The 17,818-nt window shown below is 49.7% G+C and overlaps 1 protein-coding gene and 1 long non-coding RNA gene across 10 annotated transcripts in view; one reads left to right on the plus strand and one right to left on the minus strand.

Moving 5' to 3' along the window:
• Nucleotides 1-17,818, plus strand: part of LOC310686051 — a 424,340-nt gene that overhangs the window by 191,358 nt on the left and 215,164 nt on the right. The window lies entirely within an intron of this gene.
• DYSF (dysferlin) overlaps nucleotides 1-17,818 on the minus strand; it is a 195,327-nt gene that overhangs the window by 107,114 nt on the left and 70,395 nt on the right. For all 9 annotated transcript variants that reach the window (XM_083520415.1, XM_083520413.1, XM_083520411.1 and 6 more), the window contains 4 exons: nucleotides 16,560-16,674; nucleotides 15,712-15,817; nucleotides 14,547-14,689; nucleotides 9,493-9,666 (listed from right to left, as the gene is read on the minus strand). In XM_083520415.1, coding sequence (XP_083376541.1) covers nucleotides 9,493-9,666; nucleotides 14,547-14,689; nucleotides 15,712-15,817; nucleotides 16,560-16,674 — 538 coding nt within the window. The remainder of the gene's footprint in view (nucleotides 1-9,492; nucleotides 9,667-14,546; nucleotides 14,690-15,711; nucleotides 15,818-16,559; nucleotides 16,675-17,818) is intronic.

Consider the following 17,818-nt stretch of genomic DNA (forward strand, 5'->3'; position numbering starts at 1 on the left):
CAGTTTCAGGTTAAGAACAGACCTCCGGAATGAATTAAGTTATTAACCCGAGGTACCACTGTATCTCCTTGGCTCAAGGGTTGCATAACCCTCCGATGAAAATAGGGACGTCCTAAGGAAAAGCGGGGTGGTTGGGGATCAAATCAGAAGCTAGGACGGCTTCTGTAAATCTGGAACTCTCCCTGGAAAATAGGGGCACTTGGAGGGTCTGCCAGGGTGTCGGGGGGGCAGGGGATGAGAAAAGGGGGGCAAGCAGGATGTAAGGAGAAGCTGCTGGATCAGGTAGGTGGCCAAACAGATGCCACTTCTGGAAAGCCCACGAGCAGGATTTGAGCCATGAGGCAGGTATTGGGGGTGGGGGGCAGCCAGGTTGGCAGGGGGGCAGCGGACACATGAACGCACACAGGCTGGAAGACAGAGCACGGCCTCTATTCCAGGATTCCCAAGGCGGAGAGTTTGGCAAAGGCGAGGGGGGGAGTGCTATCCCCTCCAAAGGCCCCCCACCAGAGCCCTGCAGAAGCCTGTTTTTCGGGCCCCCAGCTGCCCTCACAGTAGCAGTCCTGGCTGCAGCCCCATCCTGTTTACAGCCTAATGAACATGAAACCAGAGCCGGGCTGCCGCGCTTGAAAGTCCCCCGTAAAACATCCCGGCTCAAACCGGCGCTTGAAAGGCAGCCGGACGAGACGGCGCTCCAGGCCCCCCCCCCCACCCTCCCGTCATTTCCTAACCTCTCCAAAGTTCACCTCCTGCTGGGGAGCTGAGAGCCAGGAGTGTCTCACATGCACAAAGACGCACACAGGTTGCCCCGGCCGTTAGTTGGCGCGGCAAAGGCTTCCCACACAATGCAACGGATGCCGCCACCCAGATTGCGGGCTGTGCAATGCTCAAGGTTTATGGGGGGCCACCCGAGGCCACGGCAGCGACAGCACCCGACTCGCAGCGCAGAGTCCGGCCAGTTTCCTAAATGCACAGCGGAAGCTGTACACAGAACCTTTTACACCAAGTTTGGGGAGAATAGAGGAGAAAGCCCATGTCCTAATGCTGTTATTCAGATCTACGGTGCGCCCCCATTTGGAATAGTGGGCGCCGTTTTCTGGACACCTTGCCTCCAAAAGGGTCCTGTCAAGTTGGAAAAGCCTCAAAACACGGAGCCAAAATAAGTATTTCTCCCATGAAAATAGGGACATCCCATTCCATCATGATAATTTTACTCTGTGCAGCTTCCAGCCTACAGTCGTACCTTGGATCTCGAACGCCTTGATACTCAGACGTTTTGTCTCCCAAACGCGGCAAACCCAGAAGTGAATGTTCAGGTTTGTGAGCTATTTTTGGAACCCGAACATCTAACGGAGCTTCCGATTGGCTGCAGTACCTTCCTGCAGCCAATCGGAAGCCGCGCTTTGGTTTCCAAATGTTTTGGAAGTCAGACGGACTTCCGGAACGGATTCCGTTCAATTTCCAAGCTACGACTGTATATAAAAATATAGATAGGTAGTCGTGTTGGTCTGCCATAGTCAAAATAAAAAAATTCCTTCCAGTAGCACTGAAGAAGATATCTGAAGAAGTGTGCATGCACACGAAAGCTCATACCAAGAACTAACTTAGTTGGTCTTTAAGGTGCTACTGGAAGGAATTTTTTTATAAAAATATAATAAAACATTAACTTCCCTCTGCAGGATTGCCTTCAGACAGGTCAGGTAACGCCATGCCCTCCAACATTTCCCCAATGAAAATATGGACATCGTAAGGAAAAGTTGGGACGCGGGTGGCCCTGTGGGTTAAACCACAGAGCCTAGGACTTGCCGATCCAAAGGTCGGCGGTTCGAATCCCCGCGACAGGATGAGCTCCCATTGCTCGGTCCCTGCTCCTGCCAACCTAGCAGTTCGAAAGCACGTCAAAGTGCAAGTAGCTAAATAGGTACCGCTCCGGCGGGAAGGTAAATGGCATTTCTTTGTGCTGCTCTGGTTCACCAGAAGCAGCTTAGTCATGCTGGCCACATGACCTGGAAGCTGTACGCCAACTCCCTCGGCCAGTAAAGCAAGATGAGCGCCACAACCCCGGAGTCAGCCACGACTGGACCTAACGGTCAAGGGGTCGCTTTACCTTTAAGGAAAAGTGGGAGATCAAAGCAGAAACCGAGACAGCTTCTCTAAATCAGGGGTGTCCCTGGAAAACAGGGACCTTTGGAGGATCTGCTACCCTGTGAGAGAAGATTGCAGTGTTGGGGAGTTTTTAGTTTAGAGAAAAGACGAGTCTGGGCTCATCCCTTTGTGCCACATTTTCAAGGCACAGGTCAGTGCTTTCGAGGTCTCTGTCTGAGTGGGTTTTTGGTTGGCTTGCTTGCTTGCTTGCTTGTTTGTTTGTCTGCTTTCCCAGGGAAACCCGCTATTCATCACTGAATTGGAACAAATGGGACCTGGGTTTTCCATGGAGTCGGAGAGTGTTCTTTGCTCCATTGCTGTATCTGCATGGCCACCGTGAGAACAGGAGCCTGTTGGAAGACACAAGACCTACCCACTTTGGAAGAATGGCAGATGAAGCTGATTGACTGTATGGGACTGGCAGAAATGACTGGCAGAATCCGGGACCAGGGAGAAGAGTCGGCAGAAGATTGGAAAAAATTCAAGGACTATCTACAAAAATATTGTAAAATTAAGGAATGTTGAATGATGCTGGATTGAAATTAAGTGGTTTCAAGCTGTAACTATGATAAAACGACTTTCTTTTTGTAAGCAAGAATTTAAAGCTACAATAATTTAAGATGCTGAGATAAGGATTTGCTGTATAAACAACTTAAACTGGGTATACAAGAAGGGGAGGTATGAGGAGGTCGGGGAAATAAGTCACAAGAAAATAAGTTGTGAAATTTAAGTGTTTTTAATATTTTTATGTTTGTTTTTTCTTTTGTTTGCAAAAAATTGGAAACTCTAATAAATATCTTTTTTAAAAAAGAGAGAGAGAACAGGAGCCTGGGCTGGATGGGCCCCTGGCCTGATCCTGCAGGGGTCTTCTTAAGAGGAAGAGAAGGGGCAAGAAGCAGAGCAAGAAGAACGGAAATCTCTGCACCAGATTAGACTTCCCAGAGGGCATCTTGTGGGGCAGGCAGAGGCCATGAAGCCCACCTCCTTCAGAACCACATTTTGAGGGACGCGGAGTGTGCAGTCACAGTCATATGGTAAAGGAAACTTGGCTAGGTCTCAAGGCGAATAAGAATATGCCAAAGAGGGGGGAAAGGAGGGAAAAAAACACCCTTTTAAAAAAAAACTACATGACTACATTTTATATATTAAGTTGTTTAAAACGTACTCCAAATGTCAAGAAAGAAGGCAAGGACGAAATGTAGCAAAAAAATAAGGAAAATCCTAGGGTAGAGGGAGGGGGAAATATAATAGCGTCTTTGTGCTGGGAGTCCTTTGGTTCCCATTAGCTCCTTGAAAAGCCAAGAGATTATGAAATCCAATGTCTTAAGAAAGCCAGTATATTAGTTAAGAAAATAAATGTGGGAAGGGGGAGCCGGTGAGGGGCAGCTTCGGGGGAGAGGTTGACAGCGAGGCTCCCAGCCAGGCATGCGAACAGCGGCCTTGATTTCGGCAGCATTTAAAGCAGCTAGGAAAACAGCCCTGGACAGGTGTCTGTGACTCCCTGGGATGAGGTCATCGCAAGCGGGGACAGCTGCAGAAGGACACAGGCCTCGAACCCGGCACCTCGTGGGCCGAAGCCAAGGTGCAGCCTGGCAGAGCCCGGGCCAAACCGCTACAGTCAGACTGTGCGGCACTACGACTCCTAGGCGGCGCTGGTGGGAGCTGTAGTTTGAGCTAGTTGGAGGGGGCCAGGTCGGCCCAGTGGTCTGCCAGAGGTTAATGCCATAAGGACCTCAGAAGAGTCTGCTGGATCAGGCCAGAGGGGGGCCATCTGGTCCAGCCAGAAGGAGGATTTGGGGGGGAGTGAGAGGTTTGGTTGCACGGGACACAGAGCATCGGGGGTGCCATAATAATAATAATAATTTTTTTTATACCCCGCCCTCCCCAGCCAAGACCGGGCTCAGGGTGGCTAACACCTGATATAAAAGAATTGATCGAAATACAACTTAAAAAACAAGATTAAAATACAACATTAAAATATTTAAACATTAAAATGTAGCCTCCTTTCAGTGGAAACTCAAATCAAAAACTTTTTGGGGGATAAAAACGTCAAGTCTTCACCTAGGCCAACTATCCAGATTGGTCCTACGTGGGCCAGAAAAAAGCCAGGGAAGTCCCCAAGTAGGAGTTCTGTTATGTAGTGTAGTTTCACCCTGGGCCAGCAGGGGGATACTGTATATAGTTTTCACTCAGGTCTGTAGGTAGTTTTCACTCAGGTCCGCGGCAGTTAGTTTAGGCGGGAACTCTGAGCTGTTGTGGTTACAATGTTGTCAGCCGGCTGCCTATAAATACAGGCCGGCTGAGCTGTTCGCAGTCAGTTCTATTTCAGCTTATCTTAATAAAAGAGCTACTTGAAGAAATCGCTGTGCCGGCTACTATGTCAACCCACTACTTAATACTGGCGACGAGGATGGGATAGGATGGACATCAGAGCACAGCCAGATGCGGCCAGCCTCTGAACTGAGCTAAATCACAGAGCGAAATCACTGGGCAGAACCAATTCAGAGCTGACTGTTCTGGCTAGAGCACTGTGTTCCATCCATCGCCCTTCACGCCGGCATCAACAACTGCCAGTCGATGATGCCACTGCTGAAGCCCAGACGATCGTCACCCACCGGGGGGCATTCCGTTGCCGCCGGTTGCAGTTCGGGGTGAGTGTGGCTCCTGGCATCTTCCAAAGCCTTATGGAGCGCCTCTTGCAAGGGCTTCCAGGCGTGGTACCATATTTTGATGACGTCTTGGTGTCTGCAGACTCACACCAGCAGCTGTTCGAGCGCCTCCGTGCCGTGCTGACCAGGTTCCAGGAGGCCGGGCTCAAGGTGAAGAGGGAGAAGTGCCTGATTGCCGTTCCACAGGTAGAGTTCCTGGGCTATCTTATCGATGCCTCCGGCCTTCATCCAACCACATCCAAGATCCGCGCTATCCAGCAGGCCCCCACCCCAAAGGACAAAACGGAGTTGCAGGCATTCCTGGGGCTGCTGAACTTTTATAACATGTTCCTGCCCCACAAAGCCACAGTGGCTGAGCCTCTTCACCGACTCCTTAGCACTAAGACACCTTTGGCCTGGGGTCATCGAGAGACGGCGGCCTTCAACGCGGTCAAGGCTCTCCTTTCTTCAGACAGTGTGCTGGTACAGTACAGTGAATCCAGGCCGCTGGTCCTTGCCTGCGACGCCTCACCTTTTGGCATCGGTGCTGTCCTTAGTCACCGTTTCCCAGATGGAAGAGAAGCACCGCTCGCCTACTTTTCCAGGACACTATCTCCGACGGAACGGAATTACAGCCAGCTCGACAAGGAGGCATTGGCACTTGTGGCTGGAGTGAAGAGGTTCCATGAATACCTCTATGGCAGGACCTTTGACCTCATCACTGACCACAAGCCACTCCTGGGCCTCCTCGCCGGTGATCGTCCAACGCCACAGGTCCTCTCACCACGCATGCTGCGATGGACTGTTTTCCTGGCTGCCTACCACTACCGGCTCATCCATCGCCCGGGGAAATCGATGGGCCATGCCGACGCCCTCAGCCGTTGCCCTCTTCCAGCATTTGTGGAAGACCCGGCTCCAGCTTCATCGCTCCTCCTGATTGAGGATCTTCCGGCAGCGCCTGTATCGGCTGCCACTGTGGCCTCCGCGTCTGCCCAGGATCGCACCATCAGCCGGGTGCTCAACTGGGTGTGGAGGGGGTGGCCACAAGGGCCTTTTGCATCGGAGTTCCAGCCCTTCGCAACCAGACAACATGAACTCTCAGCTCATCGCGGCTGTCTGCTGTGGGGAGACCGCGTCGTGATTCCCCAGGGACTCCGTCAGCGCGTCCTGGAGGCTCTGCACGTTGGCCACCCGGGAATTGTCAAAATGAAGGCGTTGGCTCGGTGTTACGTCTGGTGGCCTAATATGGACGATGCCATCACTGCCTGGGTGTCCGCCTGTCAAGCGTGCCAAGAGTCGAGGCCTGCACCACCGGCAGCTAAGGGACACACCTGGGAGACGCCAAAGACACCCTGGTCGAGGGTGCACATCGATCTGGCTGGCCCCTTTCACGGCCGGACCTTTATGGTAGTGGTGGACGCCTATTCCAAATGGCTGGAGGTCGCCCTGATGCCCTCCACCACTACCGAAGCTGTCATCCGGGTGCTGCGAGGCCTGTTTGCAACGCATGGGTGTCCTGATGTCCTTGTCTCTGACAACGGACCGCAGTTCACATCAGGTACGTTTGAGCGGTATCTTTTGGGACTGGGCATCCGCCATGCCCTAACGGCACCTTTTCATCCATCCAGCAACGGGCAAGCGGAAAGAATGGTGCGCTCGACAAAAGAGGCACTGGCGCGCCTGGACCGGGGTGACTGGCATGAGCGGGTCGCCGAGTACTTGTTCGTGCAGCACATCACTCCTCATGCGGCCACAGGGAGGAGTCCTGCTGAACTGCTTATGGGCCGCCGCCTCAGGTCACCGCTCGACCGGCTACACCCAGACTTTGCCGTGGCTGAACCCCCAGGCTGTGCCAACGCACCACGGTCATTTGTCCCAGGAAACCAGGTCTTTGCCCGGAACTATGTGGGGGACATTCCTTGGGTGCCAGCCACAGTAGTGGGAGTCACTGGACCTCGCTCGTACCAGGTGGCACTCGAAGACGGACGTTTGTGGCGACGACACATAGACCAGCTTAGGCGCAGGGTTGGCGACTTAGACACTACCGAGGTGCCCCCAACTGCGCTTGCGGCTCCAGAAGAGACACGTACAGATGGCGAGGCCCCACCTACACCTCCCACGCAAACTGCCAGCGTGGAGCCGAACCAAGCCGTCTCAGAACAGACTCAGACCACTCCACTTGCGGAGGCTCCACCCACAGCAGCGGATCCAGGGGAGTTGGTTCCAACGCCACCTAGGGTCGCACCACAGCCTCAGCGAGAACTGTGTGGCCCTCCGGACTTGGCTACCAGTCCCCGGCGGTCTGGCAGAGTTTCCAAGCGCCCAACTTATTTAAAGGACTATGTTGTTGGACAGGTATCACTGTTGGTCTAAGTATGGGAAATGTAACCGATATGCTTTTGTGCTTAATTGAACCATTACGCGTAGTGCTGTATATAAGGAAACCATTACGATTGTAACTAACGCCTTATCTCGGTGGGGAGGGGTGTTATGTAGTGTAGTTTCACCCTGGGCCAGCAGGGGGATACTGTATATAGTTTTCACTCAGGTCTGTAGGTAGTTTTCACTCAGGTCCGCGGCAGTTAGTTTAGGCGGGAACTCTGAGCTGTTGTGGTTACAATGTTGTCAGCCGGCTGCCTATAAATACAGGCCGGCTGAGCTGTTCGCAGTCAGTTCTATTTCAGCTTATCTTAATAAAAGAGCTACTTGAAGAAATCGCTGTGCCGGCTACTATGTCAACCCACTACTTAATAAGTTCCATCACAGAAGGAGAAAGGAAAAAGGAAAGAGGGGGAGGGGATCAAGTGGATTCCAAGCCAAAGGCCAGGTGGAACAACTCTGTCTTACAGGCCCTGCGGAAAGAAATCAGATCCCGCAGGGCCCTGGTCTCATGAGACAGAGCGTTCCACCAGGCCGGGGCCAGTGTTGAAAAGGCCCTGCCTCTGGTTGAAGCAGAATGAAAGGTGAGGGGGCGGCACCAAATTTTAACATCGCACGGGGCATCTATGAAGTTTGAGACCCCAAGGTCCACCAAAAGAGGCCAATCAGAGGCCCGTTTTGGGAGACCAGCAAGCAGTATCTGAACCCAGTAGCACTGCCCCTTCCTGCCGTTTCTAGCAACCACATTCAGAAGCATCACTCCCTCCAGATTTGATCCTGAAATGTCCCACTTTTCCTTAGGGTGTCCCTATTTTTGCTGGATATATGTTGAAGGGTATGGAGTTATCCCACCCCTGAGCCGTCTGAAGGCAATCCTGTAGAGGGAAGTTTATGTTTTATTATGTTTTTTCTATATGTTGGTAGCTGCCCAGCGTGGCTGGGGCAACCCAGTCGGGCTGGGTGGTGAATAAAGAGTAAAATTTTCATGGTGGAATGGGACGTCCCTCTTATTTTGGCTTTCTGTTTGTGAGGCTTTTCCAACTCAACAAGATCCTTTTGGAGGCAAGGTGACCAGAACACAGCACACCCTGTTCCAAAGGGGGGCACACCATAGATCTGAATAACAGCATTTTAGGACATTGGCCCTTTCACTTTCAGGGCAGGAGATCAAGAAAGTGCCAGCCAGGGTGTGAATCATCCCTGAGGATTTTCCTCACTTTCCTGAGGCAGAAGAAGAAGAAGAAGAAGAAGAAGAAGAAGAAGAAGAAGAAGAAGAGGAGGAGGAGGAGTTTGGATTTGATATCCAGCCTTTCACTCCCTTTAAGGAGTCTCAAAGCGGCTCACATTCTCCTTCCCCTTCCTGCCCCACAACAAACACTCTGTGAGGTGAGTGGGGCTGAGAGACTTCAAAGAAGTGTGACTGGCTCAAGGTCACCCAGCAGCTGCAGGTGGAGGAGCGGAGGAAGCGAACCCGGTTCCCCAGATTAGGAGACTACCGCTCTTAACCACTACACCACACTGGCTCTCTACCTTCTTCCGCTATTTCATCCAGCGGATTCACGGCCGATAATATCTTGTGCTGTATTCACCACCCTCTGTAGGCACTTCCTATCAGATGATGTCAAACCAGCGTACCACACCGTGATGCAGTATGAAAGGACACTTTCTATTGTGGACCAGTAGAAAGAGAGCATCAAATGTTGCGCCAATTGTCAGCCCCCATCTGAAGGCAGCTGAGCACAGCCACAGCCTCACAGGCCTAAAACATCTTCCTGGCCTGCAAGCGCATACCATATTTTTCACTCTATAAGACGCACCAGACCATAAGACGCACCTAGTTTTTGGAGGAGGAAAACAAGAAAAAAAATATTCTGAATCCCAGAAGCCAGAACAGCAAGAGGGATTGCTGCGCAGCTGTCCTGGCTTATGGGATAGCTGTGTGCAGCCTCTCCCAGGCAGTGGGCGGAAGGCTCCCCCAACAGCCGCACTCCCTTTAAAGAGCGCGCGGAGCGTGTGTGCGGCACTTTAGAGGCAGAGCTGAGCAGAGCCTCCCGCCTGCATTCGCTCCATCAGACACACACACATTTCCCCTTACTTTTTAGGAGGGGAAACGTGCGTCTTATAGAGCAAAAAATACGGTATGTGGGCATGCTTCCCTCAAGGGTCTTCGCTTTGCACACCGCTGGGGGTTGGGGCCAGTGCGCAGTGGCAGGAGGCAGTGGTGGTGCAAGCCCTGCTCCTCATGCACCTCGTTCTACTGACTCACAGCTGAACAGGCGGCGCTGAGCCCCCCACCCAGAAAGAAAGAATATGGGGAGCCTACCAGGGCCCCTTCCAGGGCAAAGACGGCCGCGGCGCCCGTTTGCTCGAGGGGCTCCATCCGACGTCTCCAGCGCCGGCGGCGGAAGGAGTCGGTCTTGCAGTACTTCATGTGGAACTTCCAGCCAAAGAGCGAGGCGTATTCCCAGCCTTCTCCTTCCAGCTCCTCCTGTTTATACTGCGGGAAAGAGGGGAAATAAGGTGCTAAGCTAAGCAGTTGGCTCCTTACCTCTCTCACCCTGACCTAGCCACTGTGATCCAGCCGACGGTCACCTTCAGACTGGATTATTGTAACTCGCTCTATGTGGGGCTGCCCTTGAGACTGACCCAGAAACTCCACCGGGTGCAGAATGCCGTGGAGAGACTCCTTACGGGGTCCTTGCCGTGGGATCACATTCACCCGGTGCTATACCAGCTGCACTGGCTCCTGGTGGAGTACAGGATCAGGTTTAAGGTGCTGGTTTTAACCTTTAAAGCCCTATACGGCCTAGGACCCCCATACCTACGGGACTGCCTCTCCTGGTATGTCCCACGGAGGACCTTACGGTCTTCAAATAAAAACATCTTGGAGGTCCCGGGCCACAGGGAGGTTAGCCTGGCCTCAACCAGAGACAGGGCTTTTTCGAATGTGGCCCTGATCTGGTGGAACGCTCTGTCACAAGAGACCAGGGCCCTGCGGGACTTGACATCTTTCTGCAGGGCTTGCAAGACGGAGCTGTTCCACCAGGCAAAGGCACAGTCTGACCCCCTCCTTCTGTAATCCTCACAGAACTCTAGCCCAATGGTTGCCATTAATCTGATTTGAACTGTTTTTATAATGAAACGATTTTAGAATGTTGTATCATTTTACTGTTGTTAGCCGCTCTGAGCCCGGGTTCGGCTGGGGAGGGTGGGATATAAATAAATTATCATCATCATCATCATCATCATCATCATCATCATCATATGTGGTGGTCTTGTAGTAAGGTTAAAGCTCACTGGGAAATGATATACAGTGGACTCTCAGGTTGTGAATGTGATCCGTGCAGGATGCGCGTTCATAACCCGTAGCGTCCGCAACCCGCAGCGGCGCGTCTGTGCTGTGCACATCCTCAGAGTCAGCCCATTCTTCAGCCAGCTGACATAGGAGAGACAACCCCTGCCATTGGTGGTGGGAGAGTGGAATTCCTAGGGTCCCAGGTCCCTTCAAACTGGTGCCCCCCAAACTTTTTGCTATTCAAATAGTGTGTATTTTGCGTCTTGTGATCAATTATGTGGGGTGGAGCTTACCTCCTCCCCCCCCCATTTTATTCCAGTTGGCACCCCAGCCTGAGACTTTTTGTCCAGGTGCAGTTCTGCGTTTCAAAGCTGCGTACTCGAGTGCCCCGGTTTTCCTTTTTGCCCTGGGGCTATCCCTGCAAAAACCTGCTCTGTCAACCTGAAGAGCAACAAATGGGGTATTCCGCGGCCATTTGCTCCGATTCTGCTTTAAAGAGCGGGGTTGTGCAGGGAAAACTCCCTAGCTTAAAACAAGAGAGCGCAGAGACACAGCTTTCGGGTGCCGAGTGTGACTGGAAATGGCAGAGGAAAAGTGACTGTGGATAAGCCCTTTGTGAGTCTTTCATGGAATGAGGGCCTTTCAGATTTTTTTTAAAAAACCAGGTAATCCGGACCAGGAAATTGCATCCCACAGCACTGAGTCTCCACCTGGGTCCCCCTCACTGCATCTTCCTAGCCCCTCTTCCCCACCATCTTCATGCGTCTCTTTCGATTTAAAGGTTTAAAAGCAGCAAATAAAACTTCTGGGGGTTTCCCTCTCTGCGCTGGTGGATTTGCTGTGCAAGGGAGACCCCTAGAGAAGAGCTCAAGCAAGTCCAACTAACTTTGATCCTCACCTCCTAGGAAAAGTCCATTGCTTTTTCCTGTAGGACTAATTGCAGTCGTTAACAGTCATCAACAGGTTTACCATACTGTTGCAAGAATTTATGTATAGGTTGGGGGGTGGGTTGCCCCTCCAGCAGATATCATGCACATGCAACCCACTACCAAAATCAGCACAATCACTTTTGTGACTTTTGTGACTTGTCACCACAAAATACTTCATCACAGTTTCTATTCAAAGGGCCTTGCTGCACGATACCAAATGTACGAATTCACTGATAAATGTTCCTATGTACTGGCTCACTGGGAAAACTTCAGAAATTCATATAGACATGTGAGCTCAGCTACTCAGCAGCCCCTCTCCCTGAGTGATAATTTCTGGCATCCTGATACCTGAGTGCCAGACAGGTAGTCATCCCACAAATAACAAACCCAGATGAAGACAAAAGGGTGTGATTAACGGCTGGGAAACAGGGAAATGTAAATAATTCTTTTGTTACACTTGATGGGTGTTTGGTGGAGGGCAAGGGGAACCATGGGGCAGGGTCCAGGATGCTCAGATTACGGCCACCAGATCTCCCCTTTCATGATGTAACCATGATGTATGAGTGATGTAGTTTAGGTGGGTGTAACATGGGGATTAGCAGCTAATAAAAGTTTGGGGGCTCTTTTGTTTGGGGCTTCCATCTTGTTCCACCTGGTGGCCGGTGGGAGTCCTGTCGAGACAGTCTTCAATAAAGACCAAGCCTACTGGCTGCTGTTTTGCTCTGGTATTCCTTGTTTTTTGTCCAAGGGAGCCCTCAGATTTCTCTGTTAACAATACCCATTGAGTCAATCACCCATCTCCTACTACCCTTCTGAGAAAAAAACCCCACCCTCCCACTATATATAAGGGCCTGGTGGCTTCTGTTTCCATGTATCTGAAGAGGTGTGCATGCACACGAAAGCTTAGACCCAGAACAAACAGAGTTGGTCTCTAAGGTGCTACTGGCCAATTTTTTAATATATATTTTTATTTCTCCTAGGAGTCAGGCAGTGCTAGAGAGTCCTTCTCGACTCTGGGTCCCCAAATGTCATTGGACTACAACTCCCATCATCCCTGACCGCTGGTCCTGCTAGCTGGGGATGTTGGGAGTTGTCAATAGGGGTTGCCATATTTCCCAAAGTGAAAATCAAGGGGGGGGGACCCACCCTGCTTGCCATAATACTGAGTTACCCCAGACATTTTGCTGCACTGGACATGTCCGGGAAAACCCGGATATATGGCAGCCCTGGTTGTAATTCAACAACAGCAGGAGACCCAAGGTTGGATGCTGCAGGAAAAGGTGCCCTGGCTCAGTGGCTTTGAGTATCTGCTCTGCATACAGAAAGTCCTGGGTTCGAATCCCAGTGACATCTCCAAGAAGGGCTGGGAATGTCCCCTGTCTGATATATAATGAACTGAAAAAAATGTTTAAAATACCATATTTTTCGCTCCATAGGGCGCACCGGACCATAGGGGGGAATTATCCCCCCCCCCCAGCCATGGGGCTGGGGCAGGGGAAGCCCTAGCTTTCCCCCAACCCCAGCCCCCAGAACAGGGCTAGGAGCGGTGGCAAGATTGTGCGCAACCTCGCCGATGCTCCCGGAGCTTGAGGGGCTGGGGACAGGGGAAGCCCGGGCTTCCCCCAACCACAGCCCCCAGCCCCCAGAACAGGCTGCTGTCCGCAAGCCTTCGGAGCCCGGCGGGAACTCCTGCTGCGCTCAGAAGGCTTGCAGATAGCTTCCTGAAGCCTGGAGAGCGAGAGGGGTCAGTGCGTACCGACCCCTCTCGCTCACCAGGCTTCAGCGAAAGCCTGCATTCGCTCCATAGGACGCACACACATTTCCCCTTCATTTTTGGAGGGGGGAAAGTGCGTCCTATAGAGCGAAAAATACGGTATGTTGTATGTTGATATGTTATTGGAAAATTTTAATTTGAAAAACCCCAAAAAATAAATTTACCAAAAAGAAAAAAGAAAAGAAAAGAAAAGAAAAGAAAAGAAAAGAAAAGAAAAGAAAAGAAAAGAAAAGGAATGTCCTGTCTGAAATCCTGGAGAGCCATTGCTTGCTGTCTGTCAGTGCTGACATTGTCCAGCAACCAAGAGAGGTTTTTTAAGCAGAGGTTGTGTGGCCGCCTGTCGTGGGTGATCTGGTTGAGATTCCTGCATCACAAGGGGTTGGCCTAAATGGCCTTTGGGGTCCCTTCCGACTCTACCATTCTATGATTCTATAATAATAATAATAATAATAATAATAATAATAATAATAATAATAATAATAATTTATTTGTACCCCACCCATCTGGCTGGGTTTCCCCAGCCACTCTGGGCAGCTTCCAACAAAGATTAAAAATACATTAAAATGTCACACATTAAAAACTTTCCTAAAAAGGGCTGCCTTCAGATGTCTTCTAAATGTCAGGTAGTTGTTTATCTCTTTGACATCTGGTGGGAGGGCATTTCACATGGAGGGTGTCACCACCAAGAAGGCACTCTGCCTGGTTCCCTGTAACTTGGCTTCTCACAGTGAGGGAACTGCCAGAAGGCCCTCGGAGCTGGACCTCAGTGTCCGGGCAGAACAATGGAGGTGGAGACGCTCCTTCAGGTATACTGGACCAAGGCTTTAAAGGTCAGCACCAACACTTTGAATTGTGCTCGGAAACATACTGGGAGCCAATGTAGGTCTTTCAAGACCGGTGTTATGTGGTCTCGGCGGCCGCTCCCAGTCCCCAAGTTTGGCTGCCGCATTCTGGATTAGTTGAGAGCCAGTGTGGTGTAGTGGTTAAGAGTGGTAGTCACGTAATCTGGGTAACCGGGTTCGCGTCTCCACTCCTCCACATGCAGCTGCTGGGTGACCTTGGGCCAGTCACACTTCTTTGAAGTCTCTCAGCCCCACTCACCTCACAGAGTGTTTGTTGTGGGGGAGGAAGGGAAAGGAGATTGTTAGCCGCTTTGAGACTCCTTAAAGGGAGTGAAAGGCGGGATATCAAATCCAAACTCTTCTTCTTCTTCTTGTAGATTCTGGGTCACCTTCAAAGGTAGCCCCACGTAGAGCGCATTGCAGTAGTCCAAGCGGGAGATAACCAGAGCATGCACCAATCTGGCGAGGCAGTTCGCTTGGCTTGGCATGCTCTCCCTTTTCTTGCACCCACAACCTCACCCCCCAAAAAAGGTGTACCTTCTTCACAGCTTCCCTCTGCGCCAGGTCCCTCCTTCGAAGCCTCACCCATCGCCTGCGCCGGTTCGTGTGGTACATTTTCTCTGCTGGCACCCAGGACTTCGGCCTGTGGTCTGGCGGGATGGTCAAGCCGTATTCCCACCCTTGGAGACAAGACAGATAAGGGATGTGAAAAAGTAAAAAAAAAAAAATTGGAGCTGCATCCCTGTAGAATTAAAAAAGATGCTCAGAATATCTATAGGGGGAAAACCCCAAGACAATTCTTGCTGAGCATAGCTGGAAAGGAGGTACCACAAGATAGGAGAAAACTATTCCTATATGCAATTGCAGCAGCCAGAATACTCCTTGGAAAGAACTGGAAAGGAAATCACATACCTACAAAAGAGGATTGGTTAATTAAATTAACAGAGTTTATGGAATTGGCAAAATTCACTGTGGTAATAAGATATCAAACACACCAGAAATTAAGGGCACAATGGTTATGGTTCGAAGAATATATGAACAAAGAGCGCTGTAAAGATAACATGCTGATATGTTTAGACTAAGCTTGTAAGGTAACTTGATGTTATACCATAACAGTACTATAAAAGAAGTAATTACAGCGATAAATGATATGCAATGTAAATAAGAAATTAAATATGACAAGCGCTGGTGGAAGGGAGTCAAATGGGTCTGGTACTTCATCCTTTTTTCTTTCTCACCCTTTCCCTTTACTCTCTTTGGTTTTCGTGGTTAAGTGTGTACCTGTTTGTTTGTTTGTTTGTTTGTTTGTAAATATGCTTAAATAAAACATGTAAACATCTATTTTTTTATTTTAAAAAAAGACATAAAAGGGGGCATGGAAGTGGCCAGAAGGAACACCTGACCTCTTAAGCGGGCAAAGGGGACCATTTCGCACTTGGCAATCCCATGGGGCAAAAACACGGGGGCAGTATCTTGGAAATGGGCCCCGACGTGTCAGATTTCAAAAGGTTTAGCGTGTGGAACTGCGCTTGGAACATCTGCACCGGCCAAAGCCCACCAGATGAGTCTGCTGACTTGAGGGCAACCAAACCCCAGGAAGAATGAATATCCAAGAGGAGGTTTTGCCCACCAAGGGACGATTGCCACGGAGGACAGAGGAAAGGAGATTTAAAGGAAACAGGGATCCCCCCCTCCAAAATACCTCTCTCATCGACTGCTCTGTTGAGATCCGTGTCCCATTCCACGTCTTCCCATTTCCATCCCATCGGACATTCGATCTCATCCTTAGACAGGACTTTCTCTCCATTCTGGAAAAGAAGAGAGGGAGCCCGTGAAACCCAGTCCTTTTCCGAAGGGTGGCGGTTGTGGAAAGCTCCCCTAAACCAACATGTGGGATGTGAAACACAAGAGCAGTCAAGTACAACATTCCTAGAGTGAACATGTTTACACATGGGGAGGAATGTTTGTCCAGCCAGCAGGTAAACTTCCTGTTTCCTTCTGGGCTGGGACAGACTTCCTCTGCATGTGACTAGAGGTGGGCGTGGCCTCACCTGTGCAGGTAACGACAAAAGCACAGGGCAGAGCAGCCATCTCTCTCTCTGTGACTACATGCATTGAAGAAGCAACATCTGCTTAGCCAAAGATGCTCTCTTCCAGCCAAGAGAGGACAAAGGGACTGTCTTCTTATGAGATAGTTTCCAGGTGTATGTTACTTTTCTAAAATAAGTCTGCCTTCTGGGATCCTATTGTGAACAGAATGATGTGTGAGTAAACCTTTTTATACTTTTATAGAAGACTGTGTCGTGTCTTATCTTTTATGAGGGAATAAGGGGGAAATACCAGAACAGTTATTATAGAGCCTTTAGCGAGCCTGAGCAAACGCATCCGCTGCAAGTTTAAAAAGGGGAATGTTACTCTGCTAAATTGTGACCTTGTTATCACAAGTTGGAAAGGCTATAATCAAAACAATATATCCTCTCCTGCATCCCTGAACATTCCCACACAACGGAGCCAGTTTCTACAGAAGCATCCCAAGAGGGGGATCCTCACCACGTCAGTGTAGGCCTCCGCCATGTGGATCCACTGACCGCCCGGAAGGCGCACTTGATTCTCAAAGACTTCCTCCACGAAGCTCATGTGCCCAGCATCCACATCGTACAGCAACCTGTGTTGGGTGGGATGGAGAGATGACGGGGAGTGGTGAGTATCATTGTTTGGTTGTGCATTGACACCAAAAATAGCTCCGTATGTGTATTGCTAGCGGGGTACCACTGGAAAATTCCACTGGCGCTAAGCCAGAGCAGCAGAGGGCTGAACAGCTGATAATTCTCAAACTATCTTATCTCAAGGGCCATTGAACAGAAGACGGAACAAGCTTGTTTTCTCCTGCTCTGGAGCGTAGGACTCGAACCCATGGCTTCAAACAACAAGAAAGGAGATTCCATCTCAACATCAGGAAGAACTTTAAGAGCTCTTTGACAATGGAACAGTCTCCCTTGCTAGGGCAGATCTGAGGGTAAACCATACGCGGAACGAGTCTGCCCCTGCGGCTTTATGGAGGTAGAAACTGTCGCTTCTACGGGGATATACGCTCGGTATTTATTACGCAAAAATCTCCAAATGAATCCGAACTTCAATGTCTAAAATCCCTGGCAGAGGACAAGGATCCTGAGATCATGTTAAGGGTAACCAAATTCTGTAGGATTGCCATAAAACTTAGGGAACAAGCTGTGCTATCATAACGATTAAGGTTTTAAATGATAATTTTAGGTTATATGTTAGTGACTATGTTGTTGTTGTTTTTTTATATAAATATTTATTAAAGTTTCAGAAAAAGGAATTGCATTAAAGCAAAAAATACAAGAATAAAAGACAAAAATAAAAATACAAGAAAAATACAGAATACACAGATAAAAAAAATAAAAATAAAAAATCAACCTTTCCATATCTTACATTCATATCCTTGTTTCCCTGACCTCCTCATACCTCCCTTTTTTGTATTCCAATTCAGTTAATTAATTCAGCAGTTTCTTTCCCTCCTTATTATCCTGATCTTTGATCTTAATATATAATAACATTAAATTTTTACCTATTTAAAAATCCAATTTTCCATATTCTTTTATATCATTACAGCTAGAAACCGCTTAGCTTCATTCAAACATCATTCTAACATTCATTAATTTTGCAATACTTCTGTAAATAGTCTTTAAATTTCTTCCAATCTTCTTCCACCGACTCTTCTCCCTGGTCTCAGATTCTACCAATCATTTCTGCCAATTCCATGTAGTCCATCATATGTTTTAATTTAT

This window comes from Podarcis liolepis (genome assembly GCF_965112155.1).
Source record: "Podarcis liolepis genome assembly, chromosome: 9".
Taxonomy (NCBI): domain Eukaryota; kingdom Metazoa; phylum Chordata; class Lepidosauria; order Squamata; family Lacertidae; genus Podarcis; species Podarcis liolepis.